Source organism: Podarcis liolepis, assembly GCF_965112155.1.
Source record: "Podarcis liolepis genome assembly, chromosome: 18".
In the NCBI taxonomy this organism is placed as follows: domain Eukaryota; kingdom Metazoa; phylum Chordata; class Lepidosauria; order Squamata; family Lacertidae; genus Podarcis; species Podarcis liolepis.
In genome coordinates this window covers 3,675,171-3,692,915 of record NC_139572.1, presented here as the reverse complement: position 1 = coordinate 3,692,915, position 17,745 = coordinate 3,675,171, and the positions used below count along the sequence as shown (strand labels likewise).

The 17,745-nt window shown below is 51.0% G+C and overlaps 2 protein-coding genes and 1 long non-coding RNA gene across 6 annotated transcripts in view; 2 read left to right on the top strand and 1 right to left on the bottom strand.

Annotated features, from left to right (window-relative positions):
• Nucleotides 1-9,541, top strand: part of GPX4 (glutathione peroxidase 4) — an 11,484-nt gene extending 1,943 nt beyond the window's left edge. The window contains exons 2-7 of the mRNA XM_083484237.1: nucleotides 3,492-3,586; nucleotides 5,084-5,228; nucleotides 5,355-5,506; nucleotides 7,157-7,181; nucleotides 8,549-8,608; nucleotides 9,260-9,541. Coding sequence (XP_083340363.1) covers nucleotides 3,492-3,586; nucleotides 5,084-5,228; nucleotides 5,355-5,506; nucleotides 7,157-7,181; nucleotides 8,549-8,608; nucleotides 9,260-9,292 — 510 coding nt within the window. The 3' untranslated portion in view covers nucleotides 9,293-9,541. The remainder of the gene's footprint in view (nucleotides 1-3,491; nucleotides 3,587-5,083; nucleotides 5,229-5,354; nucleotides 5,507-7,156; nucleotides 7,182-8,548; nucleotides 8,609-9,259) is intronic.
• The window catches only part of LOC310697629, a 305,101-nt gene that overhangs the window by 77,690 nt on the left and 209,666 nt on the right, over nucleotides 1-17,745 (top strand). The window lies entirely within an intron of this gene.
• Nucleotides 10,901-17,745, bottom strand: part of SBNO2 (strawberry notch homolog 2) — a 97,968-nt gene continuing 91,123 nt past the window's right edge. For all 4 annotated transcript variants that reach the window (XM_083483615.1, XM_083483616.1, XM_083483617.1 and 1 more), the window contains 4 exons: nucleotides 17,480-17,611; nucleotides 16,589-16,665; nucleotides 15,413-15,603; nucleotides 10,901-14,388 (listed from right to left, as the gene is read on the bottom strand). In XM_083483615.1, coding sequence (XP_083339741.1) covers nucleotides 13,799-14,388; nucleotides 15,413-15,603; nucleotides 16,589-16,665; nucleotides 17,480-17,611 — 990 coding nt within the window. In that variant the 3' untranslated portion in view covers nucleotides 10,901-13,798. The remainder of the gene's footprint in view (nucleotides 14,389-15,412; nucleotides 15,604-16,588; nucleotides 16,666-17,479; nucleotides 17,612-17,745) is intronic.

Here is a 17,745-nt window from a genome sequence, read left to right as displayed (position 1 = left end):
AGCAAAACAAGTTTCACCTGAGGCTTCTCCACCTTGAATGCAGTTCTCTGCTGCACCTGGGGCAACGTATAAAGATGTTTTTTATTAATGCAGTGGGAACATCTCTGGCCAAGCTTTTAATTTTATTTATAAGTGAGTTTTTTTCCTAATTCAGGTGTGCTTATCAGCTCTTTTCTGCTTTGGGGACGAGGGAGAAAAAAAGCCCTCCCTGTGCAGTATCCCCAAGGCCGTATTCACCTCCTGTTCCATACTTGGGATTTAGAGGCTAGGGCGTCGGAAAACCCCCTTGAAAACCTTGTTTTACCACGATTGTAATAGCTGCTCAGATTACCTATTGTCCGTGTCTTCTTTCCAGTCTTAAAAGCCATTGCCATTAGAAAGCGATCCTATTTTGTAGCCGTGAGTACTACAAGTTCACCGCACATAGGGCAAAGTGTTTCTTTCTGTCCGGAAGTCGCTGCCAACTTACTTTACCTGCCTGGAAGAAATGCTTTTTTTGTTCCAGGCGAAGGGATGCCATTTCTAATGCCATGGGGAAATGCCGTTCCTGTCTCTCCACTTTCCAAGACGCTGGTTCCTAGCAAGCACGTTTTAATCACAGCGCTGTTTCGGCTGGTGATTAACCCAGTTTACGTTGCGAAACATTCCTTAATCTGGGAGCAGGGCAGCGTTGGCACCCAGCCGACCTCCCTGGTTTCTGCCTGACATGACTATTCTCCAGAAACAAAAGTCCGGGGCCTTGAAGTGCTCTTGGAAGTCAAAGTTCGTGGTGGCAGCTGCTTTCATCTGCAATGCAGTAGTAAGAACTGAGAAGTCGGTGGAAACTTCCACCTTTGAGACCGGTTCTGCCATCCTCGTTATGAGTCAGGAGGGTGGTTTTTTAATTTATTTACCGCGGTTCATTTACAGAGCTTGCTCCTTTGGGATCTTGATTAAGCCTGGTTATGAAAGGCAACCAGAGTGGCCGCTCTAAATTCCTTCCTGATCTTTCCTCTGTGTGTAATCTTATTGCCTAATGGAGCCTTTGTGTAACAGGGATTGGGGGTGGGAGGGGAGAGAGAGAAGGCAAAGGCCTTGAACCACCCACACGCATTGTCCTCCATCACATGAGCATCAGGGGAGGATGTTGAAAGACGAGAATTTTTAGAGGTCAGCATCAACAAAGGGACAGGGAGAGAGTTGGTCACGGCTTGGTTTGGTTGGGACGCCTGGTTGTAAACCGGAGCTGTTTGAAATGTAGGCCACATCAGAACACGCTCAGATTCTTTTTCCACCCAATGATTTCTGCACTGCACTGACTTCACAGTGGCTCCCCAGAGCAGTGGCGTAGCGCGGGTTGTCAGCACCCGGGGCAAGGCAAGTAATTTGCGCCCCCTAACCCTAACCCCCAGATGTTGCGCCCGGTGCGGCCGGCCCCCCCTGCACCCCCCACGCTACGCCACTCCCCAGAGTAGTCTCACAAGGGTCTACCCACAACCTCTGTTACCTGTTATCCTTTTAACTGGGGATGCCAGGGATTGAGCCTGCGCAGAAATACTAATGGTAAAGGGACCCCTGACCGTTAGGTCCAGTCGTGACTGACTCTGGGGTTGCGGCGCTCATCTCGCTTTATTGGCCGAGGGAGCCGGCGTACAGCTTCCGGGTCATGTGGCCAGCAGGACTAAGCCACTTCTGGCTAACCAGAGCAGCGCACGGAAATGCCGTTTACCTTCCCGCCGGAGTGGTACCTATTTATCTACTTGCACTTTGTGCTTTCGAACTGCTAGGTTGGCAGGAGCTGGGACCGAGCAGCGGGAGCTCACCCCATCGTGGGGATTCGAACCGCCAACCTTCTGATCGGCAAGCCCTAGGCTCTGTGGTTTAACCCACAGCGCCACCCCCATCCCTCCTCTGTTACCTGTTATCCTTTTAACTGGAGATGCCAGGGATTGAGCCTGTGCAGAAATAATACTAAAAATAAGGTCTTTAAAAAAGGTAAAGGACCCCTGGACGGTTAAGTCCAGTCGAAGGAGACACTGGGGTTGCGGCGCTCATCTCGCTTTCAGGCCAAGGGAGCCGGCGTTTGTCCACAGACAGCTTTCCAGGCAGGGAGCCTTCTCGGTAGTGGCACCCACCCTGTGGAACACCCTCCCACCAGATATCAAGGAAATAAACAACTACCTCACTTTTAGAAGACATCTGAAGGCAGCCCTGTTTAGGGAAGCTTTTAATGTTTGACAGACCTCTTGTCTGTCAAACAGACAAGAGGTCTGTCATGCTGCCTGGGTGACAGATTCGCGTCCCACCCCCCCTTGCTTTAGAGGATAACCTGGGGAGGGGATGGAAGGGATAGGGGCTTTGGATCCAGATTAATTTAATCGCACGTTAATTCCATTGAAATCCCTGACTGGTGCAAAAGCCCCCTTAATTGCAGTTTAGCCTCCTGGATGCGTCCCTGTGTGTTGTAACGGTTAAAGTCGCATCCACACCACTCCCCCTGAAGTCCATGTTACGCCTCTTGACCCAGGTCAAGGAGAATCCTGGGAACTGTAGTTTTATTAAGGGTGCTGGGCATCTGTTGCCCCGCGAGGATAGCACGCTTGGCCGACTCTAGTTGGCAAGGAGTAAGCTCTTCTGTTGGAAAGCTGGAGAGGCCAGGCGGACGGAGATGTCCGTTGGCAACTTGGCATCGAGAGATCTCCCATGGGGTGGTGTTAGATTTTGCACTAGTCGCAAAATGCGCCTGGCTGATTTCCAACGCTGAGCCCTGGCGCTGGAAGGAGAGGGAAATGAGAGATTTGCAGCCCTCAAAACACACACACACACACACACACACACACACACACACACACACACGAGAATGCCACGAGAGCTCTTTCTGAATCAGGGTGGATTAGATTTAAATCAAGCCGATTTAAATCAGAATTGAAATCACTAGTCAGTAAGACTTGATTTAAATCACTTCTTTACAGAAAGACTCATTCTTGCTGGTATCATCTTAAGATTTACAACCAGTATTTAGAACACTGCAGTCGGAAACGGAAGGCTTGAATTACAGTGGTACCTCAGGTTAAGTACTTAATTCGTTCCGGAGGTCCGTTCTTAACCTGAAACTGTTCTTAACCTGAAGCACCACTTTAGCTAGTGGGGCCTCCTGCTGCCGCCGTGCCGCCGGAGCCCGATTTCTGTTCTTATCCTGAAGCAAAGTTCTTAACCTGAAGCACTATTTCTGGGTTAGTGGAGTGTGTAACCTGAAGCGTATGTAACCCGAGGTGCTACTGTACAATGGGGGGGGGAGACGCAAATTAGCAGTGCAACAGGAAACACAGGGGGACGCAAAACAGAGCACGTTCGGCTTCTGAAAAAAAGTTCGAAAACTACTTCCGGTTTTGCAGCATCCGGGTTCCAAGTTGTTCGTGAACCGAGCTGTTCGAAAACCGAGGTGCCCCTGTACTTTTGATTTGAGGTGTGCTTCTTCCTGACCCCTGCTTCCTGTTTCTCCCTGCCTCCAGTGTGCTCAAGAAACCGACTGGCAGTCTGCCAAATCCATCTACGATTTCCACGCCACAGACATCGATGGCGCCGACGTCTCGCTCGAGCGGTACAGGTAAGTGTGCGGGGTATTTTCTTTCCTCTCCATATTTGTTTGGGCCACTCTTCCTGCCTTGAATCAAAGCAGGCATAGGCAAACTCGACCCTCCAGATATTTTTTGGGACTACAACTCCCATCATCCCTAGCTAACAGGACCAGTGGCCAGGGATGATGGGAGTTGTAGTCCCAAAACATCTAGAGGGTCGTGTTTGGCCACCACTGACTTGGCGGAATGGTCAGGTCAGTTTCTTATTTATATTTTTCAAATTTATACATTTCATTGGTTTTACAGTCAATTTAACATTTCCAGATTTCGACACCACTTCTCCCTCTTTCTGCGGTTCCTTGAATTTATTTTTTGGTGCCTTCTGCATATTCAAGCTCATCTGACTTGCTCATTGACTTACCGTATTTTTTGCTCTGTAGGACGCACTTTTCCCCCTCCAAAAATTAAGGGGAAATGTGTGTGCGTCCTATGGAGTGAATTCAGGCTCCTTGGCTTCAGTGATAGCAATGCAAAGCCTCCGAAGCGCAGAGGGAGCGCTCCCTCCATGCTCCGGAGGCTTCGAGTTGCTTTTGCTGGAGCCTGGAGAGCGAGAGGGGTCGGTGCACACCCACCCCTCTCGCTCTCCAGGCTTCAGGGATAGCCGCCGGGAGAGCAAGACTCTCCTGGCTTCAGCGAAAGGAACCTGAAGCCTCCGGAGCGCAGCGGGAACTTGTGCTGCACTGCGAAGGCTTCAGGGATAGCCGCTGCACTCTGGAGGCTTTGGGTTCATTTTGCTGAAGCCGGGAGAGATTTTTTTTCTTGTTCTACCCCTCTAAAACAAGGTGCGTCCTATGGTCGGGCGCGTCCTATAGAGCGAAAAATACGGTGCCTACTGTAAATATATACTGTACTTTTTGAGAATACTAAGGAAAAACCATCTTCCGCAGAAACTGCTGCTTGCCTTCTATCACTGTGCCATTGAGAGCGTGCTCACTTATGGCTTATGTGTGTGGTACGGAAGCTGTACTACCCAGGACAGGATGGGGTTGTGCAGGGTTGTTAAGGCAGCAGAGAGCATTGTTGGCTGCCCACTCTCCACCTTAGAGCAGATTTATGCCACAAGGTGCCATAGGAAGGCACTGGACATAGTCAAAGATCCATCGCATCCTGGTCACTGTCTCTTCGAGCTCTTGCCGTCGGGACGGAGATACAGGACGATGAAGACAAGAACGAGCCGTCTTAAGAACAGCTTCTTCTCCAGAGCGATCTCGGTCCTGAATGGGAAGCCCGGACTTTGAAAGTCATCGAATCTCCCTTGCTGTATTATACTGTAATGTTTAATTAGTGTTTTTATGGAGCAGTCAAGTAATTTCGTTGTCCCCGAAGGGGGCAATGACAATAAAGATATTATTATTATTATTATTATTATTATTATTATTATTATTATTATTATTATTATTATATATACTCACATGACTGTCGGATCAGGGCCTTCCTTCACAAACTTTTCCCTTCTGTCTCTGCAGGGGCCACGTCTGCATCATCACCAACGTGGCCTCGAAATGAGGCAAGACGGGCGTAAACTACACTCAGTTTGTTGACCTGTACAGCAGATACGCTGAGAGAGGTTTACGCATCTTGGGGTTCCCCTGTAACCAGTTCGGCAAGCAGGTAGGGTGCCGGGAGGCCTGGCCACCGGGTGGCGTGATGTAGGTTTTTTTGTTCCTTTTTTTGAGGAGGGGCGGGCAGGCAGGCGCCAGCGGCAACCATTTCTCATCTCCCTTCCCCGAACTGCAGGAGCCGGGAACCAACGAGGAGATCAAAGCCTTCGCTGCAGGTTACGGTGTGAAGTTCGACATGTTCAGCAAGATCGAGGTGAACGGGGACGGCGCCCACCCGCTCTGGAAGTGGATGAAGAGCCAGCCCAAAGGTCGGGGGACACTGGGCAAGTGAGTTTCTGAACCGCGGGAGCTGGAATTATAGTACCGTATTTTTCGCTCTATAACACGCACCCGACCATAACACGCACGTAGCTTTTAGAGGAGGAAAATCCGTAGGCATGCCACCCGTAGGCATTCCCTCCATAACACGCACAGACATTTCCCCTTACTTTCTAGGAGGAAAAAAGTGAGTGTTATGGTGCAAAAAATACGGTATATGCTTTGGTAAACGGCCTATATGCAGAGAGACGATGCCGCCGCCTTCTCGCACCGAGCTCCGATAACAGTGCCAGATTTAAGTATAAGCCAAACAAGCTATAGCTTAGGGCCTCGCTCTCTTGGGGGCCCCAGAAAAATTTAAAGGAAAAAAACCACTGGATCTACATTTCCAAAATATAAGATGACAAAACAAATAAAACCTACATACAGTAACAGTGTTTGTGTTGTGTAGGCTCCTATGATGTGAAATATCCCTGGTTTGCTCCTTTCTATATATAGGGTGCCTACGTTCTGCATGTGCAAATGGCTTGAGATACCGTATTTTTCGTCCCACAGGATGCTCCGTCCCATAGGACGCACCTAGTTTTTTTGGGGGGGAAATAAAGGAATTCCCCCCCCCTTTATTTCCCCCCCAAAAGCAGGTCGGGGAAACCGGACCAGGTCGAGGAACAGTGGGATGGCGGCGCTGCGCCTCCCTGCTGTCCCCCGAGCTTGTGCGGCTGGCCCATGTCTGCCCGGCGCGAGGGGCGCTCTGCTTCAGGGCGCCTTGCCCGTCGGGCGGCAGGCTGCTATCCGAAGCGTGGGGAGCCCTGCGGGGAACTCCTGCAAGGCTCCCCACGCTGCGGATGTCTGCCCGGCGCGGGGAGCGCTCTGCTTCAGGGTGCGCCGCCCGCCAGGCGGCAGGCTGCTATCCGCAGCGTGGGGAGCCTTGCGGGATCGGATCAGCTGATAAGCGGCTTAGCGCTGTTAGCGGCTTTTAGAGGCTTTTAGCGGCTTAGCTGCTTATCGGATCAGCTGATAAGCAGCTTAGCGGCTTAGAAAAAGGGGGGATGGGGGGAAACCAGCAGGAACTCGCAAGAAATTGTCGTCTTGCGAAGCAAGCCCATAGGAGATTTGTTTTGCGAAGCACCTCCAAAACGGAAAACTCTTTCGTCTAGCGAGTTTTCCGTCTTGCGAGGCATTCGTCTTGTGGGGCACCACTGTACAGTGGTCTGTTAAACATTAAAAGCTTCCCTAAACAGGGCTGCCTTCAGGTGTCTTCTAAAAGTCTGGTAGTTGTTCTTCTCTTTGACATCTTGTGGGAGGGCGTTCCACAGGGCGGGTGCCACCACCGAGAAGGCCCTCTGCCTGGTTCCCTGATCTCCCAGTTCGATAAGGAACCAAGTTGCAACTGATGTGATTCCTGAACAGTATCTTGACCCTTGCCCTGTGTTCTAGATTACAAGCAGCCGGCGTGGTTTCATCCAGATATTGCCGCAGCTTCCATCATCCCTGACAAACAGCCATTCTGGCTTGCCAGAGCTGATGGGAGTTGCAGGGGGCGGGGCGGTATCTGAACAGCGCGACCCCAGGGGCCTTTCAGTTTGATAGACGGACCTCTTCTGGATTTCCTGTTCCGAAACTAAAGTCTTCTTGTTTTTTCTCTCCCCCGTCACCTAGCGCCATCAAGTGGAACTTCAGCAAGGTGAGCCTTCAGCTTTCGACTCCTGGCTCTTCGAATCCCAGCTGGACTGCGGCCCTTTCCCCTTTTGGGTTCCCTCCCTCGATTGGATCGGCCTGGGCAACATCTGTGGCCCTCCAGCTCCCAGCATCCCTGGCCGGGGAAGGGGGCAAATCCAGCAACAGATCTTCCCCATCCCAGCTTCGGAGGGGAGGCAATTTTGAAGTGGCTCGTGCATCTTAACTCCCTTTGGGGGGCATCGCTGGGCCTATCGAGTCCGGCCACTATCTCCAAGCCCCAAAGCGCTCCCTGGCAGCTGGTAGACTCCCCTGGCAGATGGAGGTTCGATCGCCAGCTGTTGATAGGAACTGTCCTCCGTGGAGTTGTTGAATCTGCTTTGGAGCCATTAAGCCCAGGAGTGGGAGGAACCTCAGGCCTGTGGTGGAGGGCTGTAAATTACAATTACCTAATCAACGTATATCATCTCAAAGAGCCCAGGGTGCATTAAGAACACATTTTATGGAGGTTATTTAATGGCTAAAGGCATCTGAACCTCTCAGGGAGGAAGGACACTGAGAAGGGCCTCTGACGACAAGCGCAGGGTCTGGGTCACTTTGCATGGGGAGAGGCAGGCTTTCAGATACAGTGGTACCTTTGTTCTCAAACGCCTTGGTACTCAAACAACCTGGAACCCAAACACCGCAAACCCAGAAATAAGTTATCCGGTTTGCGAACTTTTTTTGGAAGCCAAACACATGCTTCCGTTTTGAGTCTTATGCTTCCGTTTTGAGTGCCACACATCCGTTTAGACGAGTGTTGCGCTGAGGTCTCTCTGTTTTTGCTATTCTCCGTTTTTGCTTCTCTTTTTGTGACTGCTTGCAACCCAGTTCCTCTACTGACTGCAGTACGTGGTTTATTGCTTTCACTTTATGGATGGAGGGTCTCGTTAGATAGTAAAATTCATGTTCAGTTGCTGTTTTAGGGGTTGTTTTCAAAAGTCTGGAACGGATTAATCTGTTTTGCGTTACTTTCTATGGGAAAGCGCACCTTGGTTTTGGAACAGACTTCCAGAACGGATTAAGTTTGAGAACCAAGATGCCACTGTATAGAGATTATGAGCGGTCAATGGCAGTGGTGGTTCCCAAACCCGTCTGCCTGACCCTCGGCACTCTGCCCATCACTGCAGCTCCTCCATCTCTCCATCAGCCTGTTCTTAGTCCCTGGGAGGGAGTTGAGAGTCCAGCAATATTGGGAAAACCAGGGTTTCGGCTGTGCTGGAAGATGCCCAGGTTTCATCCCATATCAAAGCACCCTGGATTTCCTTCCCCAGTTCAAAGCACTCTTTGTTCACTAGCTGTCCTCCATTCATATTCTCTCTCTCCTTCCTTCAGTTTCTAATCAACAAGGAGGGCCAGGTGGTCAAGAGATACAGCCCAATGGACGACCCATTTGTAAGTACCGCACTAAATTTCAGTTTCGGCTTGGCACCGGGAGATGGCATCAAGAGTGCCCTTAGTCTGCCCTGCATATGGTGGCGCTGTGGTCTAAACCCCTGAGCCTCTTGGGCTTGCCGATCGGAAGGTCAGCGGTTCGAATCCCCGCGACGACGGGGTGAGCTCCCGTTGCTTGGTCCCTGCTCCTGCCAACCTAGCAGTTCAAAAGCTGTGAGTCCAAAAAGGGACAATTGGAGGTCAAATCAGAAACTGGGGTGACTTCTGTAATTCCAGGGCTGTAACTGAAACGTCGGGACACTTGGAGGAGGGACTGGGTCAAAGGCGAAGATGCCACATTAGGTGTTAAAGGTAACGGTAGAGGGACCCCTGACCATTAGGGGTTGCGGCGCTCATCTCGCTTTACTGCGAACCAGAGCAGCGCACGGAAATGCCGTTTACCTTCCTGCTGGAGCGGTACCTATTTATCTACTTGCACTTTGACGTGCTTTCGAACTGCTAGGTTGGCAGGAGCAGGGCCCAAGCAACATCGTAGGGATTCGAACCGCCGACCTTCTGATCGGCAAATCCTAGGCTCTGTGGTTTAACCCACAGCGCCACCCTTGTCCACACATTAGGTGTTACTGATCACCTTTTCTCCTCCGCCTGCAGGTGATCGAGAAGGACCTGCCTGCTTACCTGTAGGACGTGGCTGAACATGACACCGGATCACCCTGCGTTTCCTCAGCCCCGACTCTCTCCTCTGCTTTCCTGCAAAGTTTGCCTGGATGATGGCCTGCCTTGAAGCCAAGCCCGTTTGGTGGGGCAGGCCTGAGAAAAAGATATATATATATATTTGCAAACTCTTGCAGGGACGGGGAGGCGGTAGACTCTGGGGCCCGGAGTTGCCTGCCAATGCCGTAGCAATAAAAGTGTTTTCGTCTCTCCTCCCGACGTGACTTGTGTCTGTGGAATTCTGTCTCGCTGCCTTCGGACTCTGAAGAGGCGGGAGAGATGGGCTTGTTCCATCAGCATCCTTTGCCTTGCAGCTTTCATTTTGGTGCAGCCTCAGTTCAGTTAATGACTAATGTGCTAAATAACTAATTGGAGCCTGTTTGGCAGTGGGATTCATGAGCTGAGAATGTGGATTCCCTTCTTCGCTGGAGGTTTCTAAAGAGAGGTTGGGTGTCCCATCTGTTGTGGATTCTTCGGCTGAGATATCTGCACTGCAGGGGGTTGGACTAGATGACCCTGGGTGGCCCTTTCCGAGTCAACCATTTTTATTTTTATTTTGATAGAGACATCCCCTCCTGCGTGAGCGTCTTCTAAGATGCTTGCTTTCCTCCATTTCTAGGGAATTGCTGCCTCCTTTTTTTGCCCTGAGGGAAGAGGCTGTTGCTTTACATTAGCGGCACCTTGGTTCTCAAACGCTTTGGTACGCAAACAACTTGGAACACAAACACTGCAAACCTGGAAGGGAAGTGTTCTGGTTTGTGAACTTTTTTCGGAAGCTGAACGTGCTCCATTTTGAGTGTTACGCTTCCAATTTGAGTGCCATGCTTCTGTTTTGAGTGTTACACTGAGGTCTGTCTGTTTTTGCTATTTATTTTGCGTTTTTTGTGGCTTTTTGTTTGTGACTGCATGCAACCCAGTCCAGCTGCTGATGGACTGATTGTGTGACTGCAGGACATTGATTTTTGCTTTCATTTTATGGGTCAACGGCCTCGCTAGATATTAAAATTCATGCTCAATTGCTGTTTCAGGGGTTGTTTTTAAAAGCCTGGAACGGATTTATCCTATTACTTTCAACGTGAAAGCGTGCCTTGGTTTTGGAACGGTTTGAGAACCAAGGTAGCACTGTACTACGATTTCAAGGGAAATTAGCAAAGCATTCCACACATCGATGTTAGGAGTTTGAGGTCAGAGAATCCTAGAATTGTAAGAGCTGGAATGCGTCATCTAGTTCATCCCCCTTGCAATGCAAGAATCTTTTGCCCCATGTGTGTCTCGAACTCACGACCCTGAGAGAGTGTCTTGTGCTCTTATTGACTGAGGCAGCTCTCGATCTGCTCTTCGAGAGTAAAAGGCATTTTAACCAACAGAACCAAAATCAGGGGAGACTCAAAGTAGCGGAAGCAAGGAAGCCCCAGGCCACAGCCATCTCCTCTATTGACCAAAGCAGTTGCGTTTCTTGCTTTCACAATTTCAGGGTGTTTTACGGGTTTTTAAAAAAATCTAGCGAATCAAAAACATACAAAACGGCCCCTTTCATTTTCTCATGCGCGTACAAATTTTGAGACCCGACCTCATCGCTGAGCTGAAATGCCAACGTTTTAATCCTTCGGTAGAAAATTCCAGAATCACGAGTTAAAAGGCACATTTCCTCATCAACAAAAACGAAACAAAAAACGGGTAAAGACTTCTTCCCCCTTCCTCTTCGCAGGCACCCCCCCTTTTTTTTACATATATATATTTACACAATTTTGAATTAATTATAAATATCCATAGAAAAAAAAATAAGCTGACAAAAAAGGAAGTTGGTTAGAAAGTGCCAACCAGGAAGGGGAAGAGATTTTCCATTTTTAAAAATACAATCAATAGAACAAAAAAACAGCGTAATAATTTAGTTTTTTTAAAAAGTAGTTGTTACATATTAAGTTTTCCTGACAAAATGGAGGGTGTGACGGTACAGCGGTTTGTAACTCCTTAAAGGGAGTCTCACTGCCCTGGGAAATACAGATTTACTTTTTGAAGAAAATAATTAAACCACCATAAAATAACCACATAACAATTCTGAGATATTCCTATTTGAGGGGGGAAGTGGCCCCAACTTGAGCACACCTCCAATTCTTTCCTGAGTTTTTAAGCCCCCCCCCCAACCCAACTCCTTTCAGGAAACGAACCCTAAAAGCAGATTCGCTTATGGCTACTAAAATCTTTAAACGGCAACGCACGATTGTGATGGGGAAACGAGAATGTGGTCTCCGCCCTCGAGAGCACTACAAATCGGGATAGAAATTCCGGGGAAAACCAAATCCCCCCTGCTGCCTGCAAAACAGCGTATTTGCATAGTTTCTTTCTCTTTTTGCATAATTGCTTCATTCCTCTGCTTCTGGCCGGGGGGTGGGGGTGGGAATTGGGGGACACTGGAGCTGCCTTGCAAATCTTCCTATCTTTCTTTTACTTCCCCACCCACCCCTTCCTTCCTTCTAGATCCCCATCTTTCCTGCAAAGCTTGTGAGAGTCATGAGGACTGGAAATTTCATTTTTTTTAAACGACGGGGAGGGAGGGGACCGATTCCCAGAATACATGAAGTAGCAGGCGTTGTGAAACCGTGGCGATCCTCTGAGCGCTGTGGATCTGCGTGGGGGATACTGAGACCCCCACCCCATGGGCGATTCCGTCTCGCCAAGAGAGAGGGGAGCAGAGGGGCAACTGCAGCAGCAGTAAAGGAAAGTTGCTCCGGAGGGAGGAGGAAAAAAAAGACAATTATTAATGAACTATATGCCTCCAATGACAAAGGAGGAAGCCCACGGCCCGTGCCAGCGCTCAGGGAACCTCCACGAGGGCTAGAGCCCTGCCTAGGCCTTTTCAAAAACTTAAAACTGAAAGCAGGTGCCAGAAGACAACTTCACCCTGATAGCATGGATTGTTACCGGGACGAGGTAGGGGGTGACATATATGCCTCCTTGGGAGAAGGTGAGGGGTTTTTTCTTTAAGAAGTGGAGGTAGGGGTGTTTCTGACGGGGACGACGACGAGTGGGCTGTTCCAAACCACTTGCATAAATGCGAATAAACCAGGAAGGGGAAGAGCTCTTCTCCAGCGACAAGGCTCCATCCCTGCACAGATCATCTGGAGCATTGAGCTGGGTGATTATGGGATATAACACCTTCAAGAGTCCCTGCAGACTTTTTTTGGGTGGGGTTGGAGTTTGGAGACACCAACTTCCCCACGTTTTCCCCTCCCTCTGTACGGAAATGGTGGTAGTTTTCTCTCCGAAAGAGGAGATAAATGTTCTCGGGGGGGGGGGTAATCAGAAAAATCACGGTTTGCCTATAAATTCCGAGCTAACCTATATAACCCTCACGTTTGGCAGCCACTTCCTGAAATAAATATCCTGATGGGTGACCTCCACCCTCGCTTGGGCCTGATGGGAACTTCTTTTGGCCTGAGCGGATCAAGCCCCCTCTTCCTCGTCCACCGTGAGCCGAGAGTTTAATGCTGTCCTGGCAAATCCATCCTCTCCTTCCCTCCCCGTAGTTTCAGTACAAGGGAATAAAAATGACCGCAACTCAGGAGAGAAATTCTGCATGCTGTTGTTGCACAGCTATTACTATTTAGATGCTCTCGCCAGGATGAGCCTTTCTTAGCTACTCCGCTAACCCCTCTGTTTTTTGCACTACAGTTCCCATCAGCGCCTGGCTGTGAGATGCCAGGCGCCGGTGGGATCTGTAGTCCAATGGGTGCAGGCTGGGAATAGGCGCTGAGCCTCAGGCACAGGAAAACAGGGAGGACCACAGAAATTCTGCCACCCACGTTCAAGTGTTTCCCTACCTCCACGAGGTCTAGAAACTTGCAAGGCAATTCCCCTGCCCCCTTTTTTCGCTCAGAACCAGAAGCGTGCAGGGCTGTGCAGCGTCACTCAAACCCTGCACCTGTGCAAAACAACCCGCTGGGGGGGGGACCAAGCTGGGACCACCCGGAAAGCTTTCGTCGTGGTGGGTTTGAATGGCGCGCCTCTCCGCTCTCGAGAAACTGGGTAGAACGTGGGGAGGGGAGAGAGGAATATAAAGATCCCAACTTTTCCAAACTCAGTAGTTTGCAGAGGGGCAAAAGGGGGGGGAGTGCAGCCGGGGGGGGCGTTCGAAGAGACCTACAACCTTGCCCCCTCTCACTCCCGGTTTAGGCGCCGCTACACCTCCCACTGACCCCCCCCAAAAAAACCCTCCACTTTTACGGATCTATAGAGATATATATAAAAAAATTCAGTACAGAGGTGACTGTATAATTATATATAAATAAAACTTTTCCTGTGTTCGTTCCCGCTCCGAACTCTCTGCCCCGCCATCCCTGTTTTGAAAAAAAGACAGAGGAGTGGTCCGTTCCAAACCTTAAACCCTTGCCACCCCTTTCCACACCCCCTTGGGCTGGGTGGGGGGGGAATAGGGGCGTCCCTGCCACGCCACGCCCGACGCTCCTTGCCGGCCGCTCAGCTGCCGTCGTCCTGGTAGAACGTGGGGAAGGGTTGCCCCGGGTGGTACTGAATAACGCTCTGCCTCCCTTGGGCAATGTCCTCGGGCCCCACGTTGAGCGAGCTCAACATCTCTTCCAGGAGCTCCTTGTAGTTGATGTCCGGGTCGGGCAGGGAGAAGCTGTCTGGGGGTGGCGGGGCAGCGGCGTGGGCCTGGGGGGCTGGCGAGAGTTCGTGCTGGGCAGGGGAGCCGCCCAAGGGCAGGCCTCCCGCCGCCAGGGACGCCCCGTCGAAAGGCAGGGGGAAGTTGAAATGATAAGGAGGGCCGGGGGGCTGCGGTGGCGGTGGCGGCGGCGCAGCCACCTCGGTCCAGAAGTCCGGGATCCCATCACTGGCAGGGCTGTAGGTCAGGTCCAAGACTTCGTCCTGGGGCAGGAAGCTGGTGCCCGGCGTGGGCGGTCGGTCGAGGGGGAGCAGCGCGTAGGGCAGGCCGGGCGCCGCGGAGGCCGCTGCCAGCAAAGCTTGGCTCTGCTTCTGCTTAACGCTGGTGTCCATTTGCTTGAGCTCCTTCAATACCTGCTGGACGCAGTTTTCTGGGATCTTGATACCTGTTGGGGGGGAGAGAGAAGGGCAGGGTCAGTAGCTGGGCATCCGGGACCCCCCTTCCCCACTCACCTGGTCTAGTCCCTTTCGCTCAAGACTTAAGCTCTTGTTTCACGCTCCCTCTCTCTTCCCCACTCCTTTTCGTTCCTTCTCTAGATTGTTTTTCTTTTGTCCCGGTGCATTGCACAAAAGATGCTTTGCACTGGGCGTGAACCTTGGATAAGCGTCAATAAAAATAGCTTCGTGTTTTTATCGAACGCCCTCCTGTCAGGTGCCAAGGGGATAAAGAACTACTCTCTCACACACAAAAAACCCTCAAACTATGGTTTTCCCAGCAGTTATGTACGGAAGTGAGAGCTGGACCATAAAGAAGGCTGATCGCCGAAGAATGGATGCTTTTGAATTGTGGTGCTGGAGGAGACTCTTGAGAGTCCCATGGACTGCAAGAAGATCAAACCTCTCCATTCGGAAGGAAATCAGCCCTGAGCGCTCACTGGAAGGACAGATCCTGGAAGCTGAGGCTCCAATACTTTGGCCACCTCAAGAGAAGAGAAGACTCCCTGGAAAAGACCCTGATGCTGGGAAAGATGGAGGGCGCAAGGAGAAGGGGACGACGGAGGACGAGATGGTGGGACAGTGTTCTGGAAGCTGCCAGCATGAGTTTGACCAAACTGCGGGAGGCTGTGTTTGGGTTTCCGAAAATTTTGGAAGTCGAACGGACTACCGAGGTACGACTGTATAAACGACTATCAGTCTTTGCAGAGCCGATATCCCTGGATAAAGTCCATTGGTTTCACCAATTAAACAATTTGTTTTCCCTGGGCTCCGAATGAACGTTCAATTGCGCCTCACTGCGTTACCGCCTTCCTTGCCGGGTCATACAAAATGCAACTTTGAATAAGTATATATGGCAGGCTTGCTGGGCGACAAGGTTCGGGTTGATGGGACCGAAGGGGCTGCGTTCCCTCCCCCCGGCAAATGTTGGGGAAACTGCTGATCTAAACGCCAAAACCCCCACCGCCTCCTTACCAACTTGCTTCTTCTTTTCCTTGGTCTTGAGGCGGACGATCTGCAGGTAGCTGGTGTTTGTGATGTCGGCCATGACGCTGGCGATCCTGTTCCAGACTCTCAGGAGCGCCCCACACAGCATGTGGTAATGACGCAGACGCGTCCCCTGAAGGCATTCTTTCCCTTCCTGAACCACCTTGCAGTTCCGGTTCCTGAAGGGTTGTTTTTTTTTTAGGACAGGGGAGGAGGAAGAGAAGAGGGTCAGTCAGCCACATGGGAAACTGGGGAGCTCTAACCAGTGGCAAAGAGTGTCGGATTACGGCCTGGGAGAGAACACGCAGCAGAATTTGCCTGCAATCGTAATAAAGCAGCGTTTCCGAGCACAATTCAAAGTGTTGGTGCTGACCTTGAAAGCCCTAAACAGCCTCGGTCCAGTATACCTGAAGGAGCGTCTCCACCCCCATCGTTCCACCCAGACACTGAGGTCCAACTCTGAGGGCCTTCTGGCGGTTCCCTCCCTGCGAGAAGTGAGGTTACAGGGAACCAGACAGAGGGCCTTCTCGATGGTGGTGCCTGCCCTGTGGAACACCCTCCCATCAGATGTCAAGGAAATAAAAAACTATCTGACTTTTAGCAGACATCTGAAGGCAGCCCTGTACAGGGAAGTTTTTAATGTCTGATGTTTGATTATGTTTTTATATATTCTGTAAGCCGCCCTGTTTAGGGATGTTTTAAATGTTTGATTCTGTTTTTAATACTATGTTGGGGGCCGCCCAGAGTGGCTGGGGAAAGCCAGCCTGATGGGCGGGTTCTCAATAATAAAATTATTATTTCACCACTTAGTTTCTGGAGATCAGAGACTTTATTTATGAAACAACGATTTATGGGATGAGTAAAGATGAAAGAGACAAAAGATCTCGTCTCATGATCAATAGGACTCTGCACCTTATGTCTTGATATTATTATTATTATTATTGGATTGTTCGCAAGGGGCCTCAGCTATAACCATGGAGCTGGCAGCAAAACCACGCTCCGGACTCGCTAGAATCATAGACTTGGGAGGGACGCCGGCTCTGACCCCCCACGATGCAGGGTTCACAGCTAGGCAAGTGGGGCAGGCAGGTGGGGGCTTGGCCGAGGTCTGTGGGGCTGTGCCCCATTTGATCCGAAGGGCCGGCCTCCCCCCAAGGGACTTACCACACGGCGTGGTTGCAGTGCTCCAACGAAAAAGCGTAGCTGCTCTCCCAGTGCTCTTTGGCTTCTTCCGGCAACACCTGAGGGAAAAGCAAAGCGAGGGAGACCGTGAATCACAGAGCCATGGGCATGGGAGGCACCTCAAAGTTCATCTAGTCCAGCCCTGACCGCAGCTGGAGAAGCCCTGGCAAGTGGAAGTCCAAATTCTGTTCAATAAAGCAGCTATGAAGAGGAGGCCGCCACCTTTCCAAGGTCAGCTGTTCCACTGTTGAACAGCTCTCACCCTCGGAAAGTTCTTCCTCATGTTTCAGCTGGTTCTAAGTTGCTTGGGGCTGCCCTGGGTAAGATAAGGTAAAGGTAAAGGGAGCCCTGACCATTAGGTCCAGTCGCGGCTGACTCTGGGGTTGCAGCGCTCATCTCGCTCTATAGGCCAAGGGAGCCGGCATCTGTCCGCAGACAGTTATTCCGGGTCATGTGGCCAGCAGGACTAAGCCGCTTCTGGTGAACCAGAGCAGCGCATGGAAACGCCGTTTACCTTCCCACCGGAGTGGTACCTATTTATCTACTTGTGCTGGTGTGCTTTCAAACTGCTAGGTTGGCAGGAGCAGGGACCGAGCAACGGGAGCTCACCCCGTCACTGCGGGGATTCAAACAGCCGACCTTCTGATCAGCAAGCCCTAGGCTCTGTGGTTTAACTCACAGCACCACCCGCGTCCCTTGCAGCCTAGAATAGCCTTGGCTATTTTTTTGCTGCTGCATCATGCAATTGACTCAAATTCAGCTTGCGATGTGCTAAGACCACTGGGTCTTTCGCTGCCCACCACATCCTGCTCTCAAGCCAGATGTTTTCCTCACCCAGAGGAGCACCCGGCAGTGACTTCGGGCCAGACTCACCCGTCGGTACTTCTTGAGGAGACTCTCCAAGGTCTCCGGCTGGCTGTTCTTGCGGATGTTCGGCTTGTAGAGGGTGAAGTATCTTCCTTTGCTCTGCTCAGCCAGAACGCAGGTGTACTGCTGGCCTCTGATCTGCAAAAGGCAGCCGGGAAAGTTGGGGGGGGGGTCTCAACGTTTGGACAGGAAGCACGACTTCTTATACAGACACGCCCCATATTTCGGCCTGATCTGGAGTCCCTCTCTAGGACATACACACGCCCAAAATG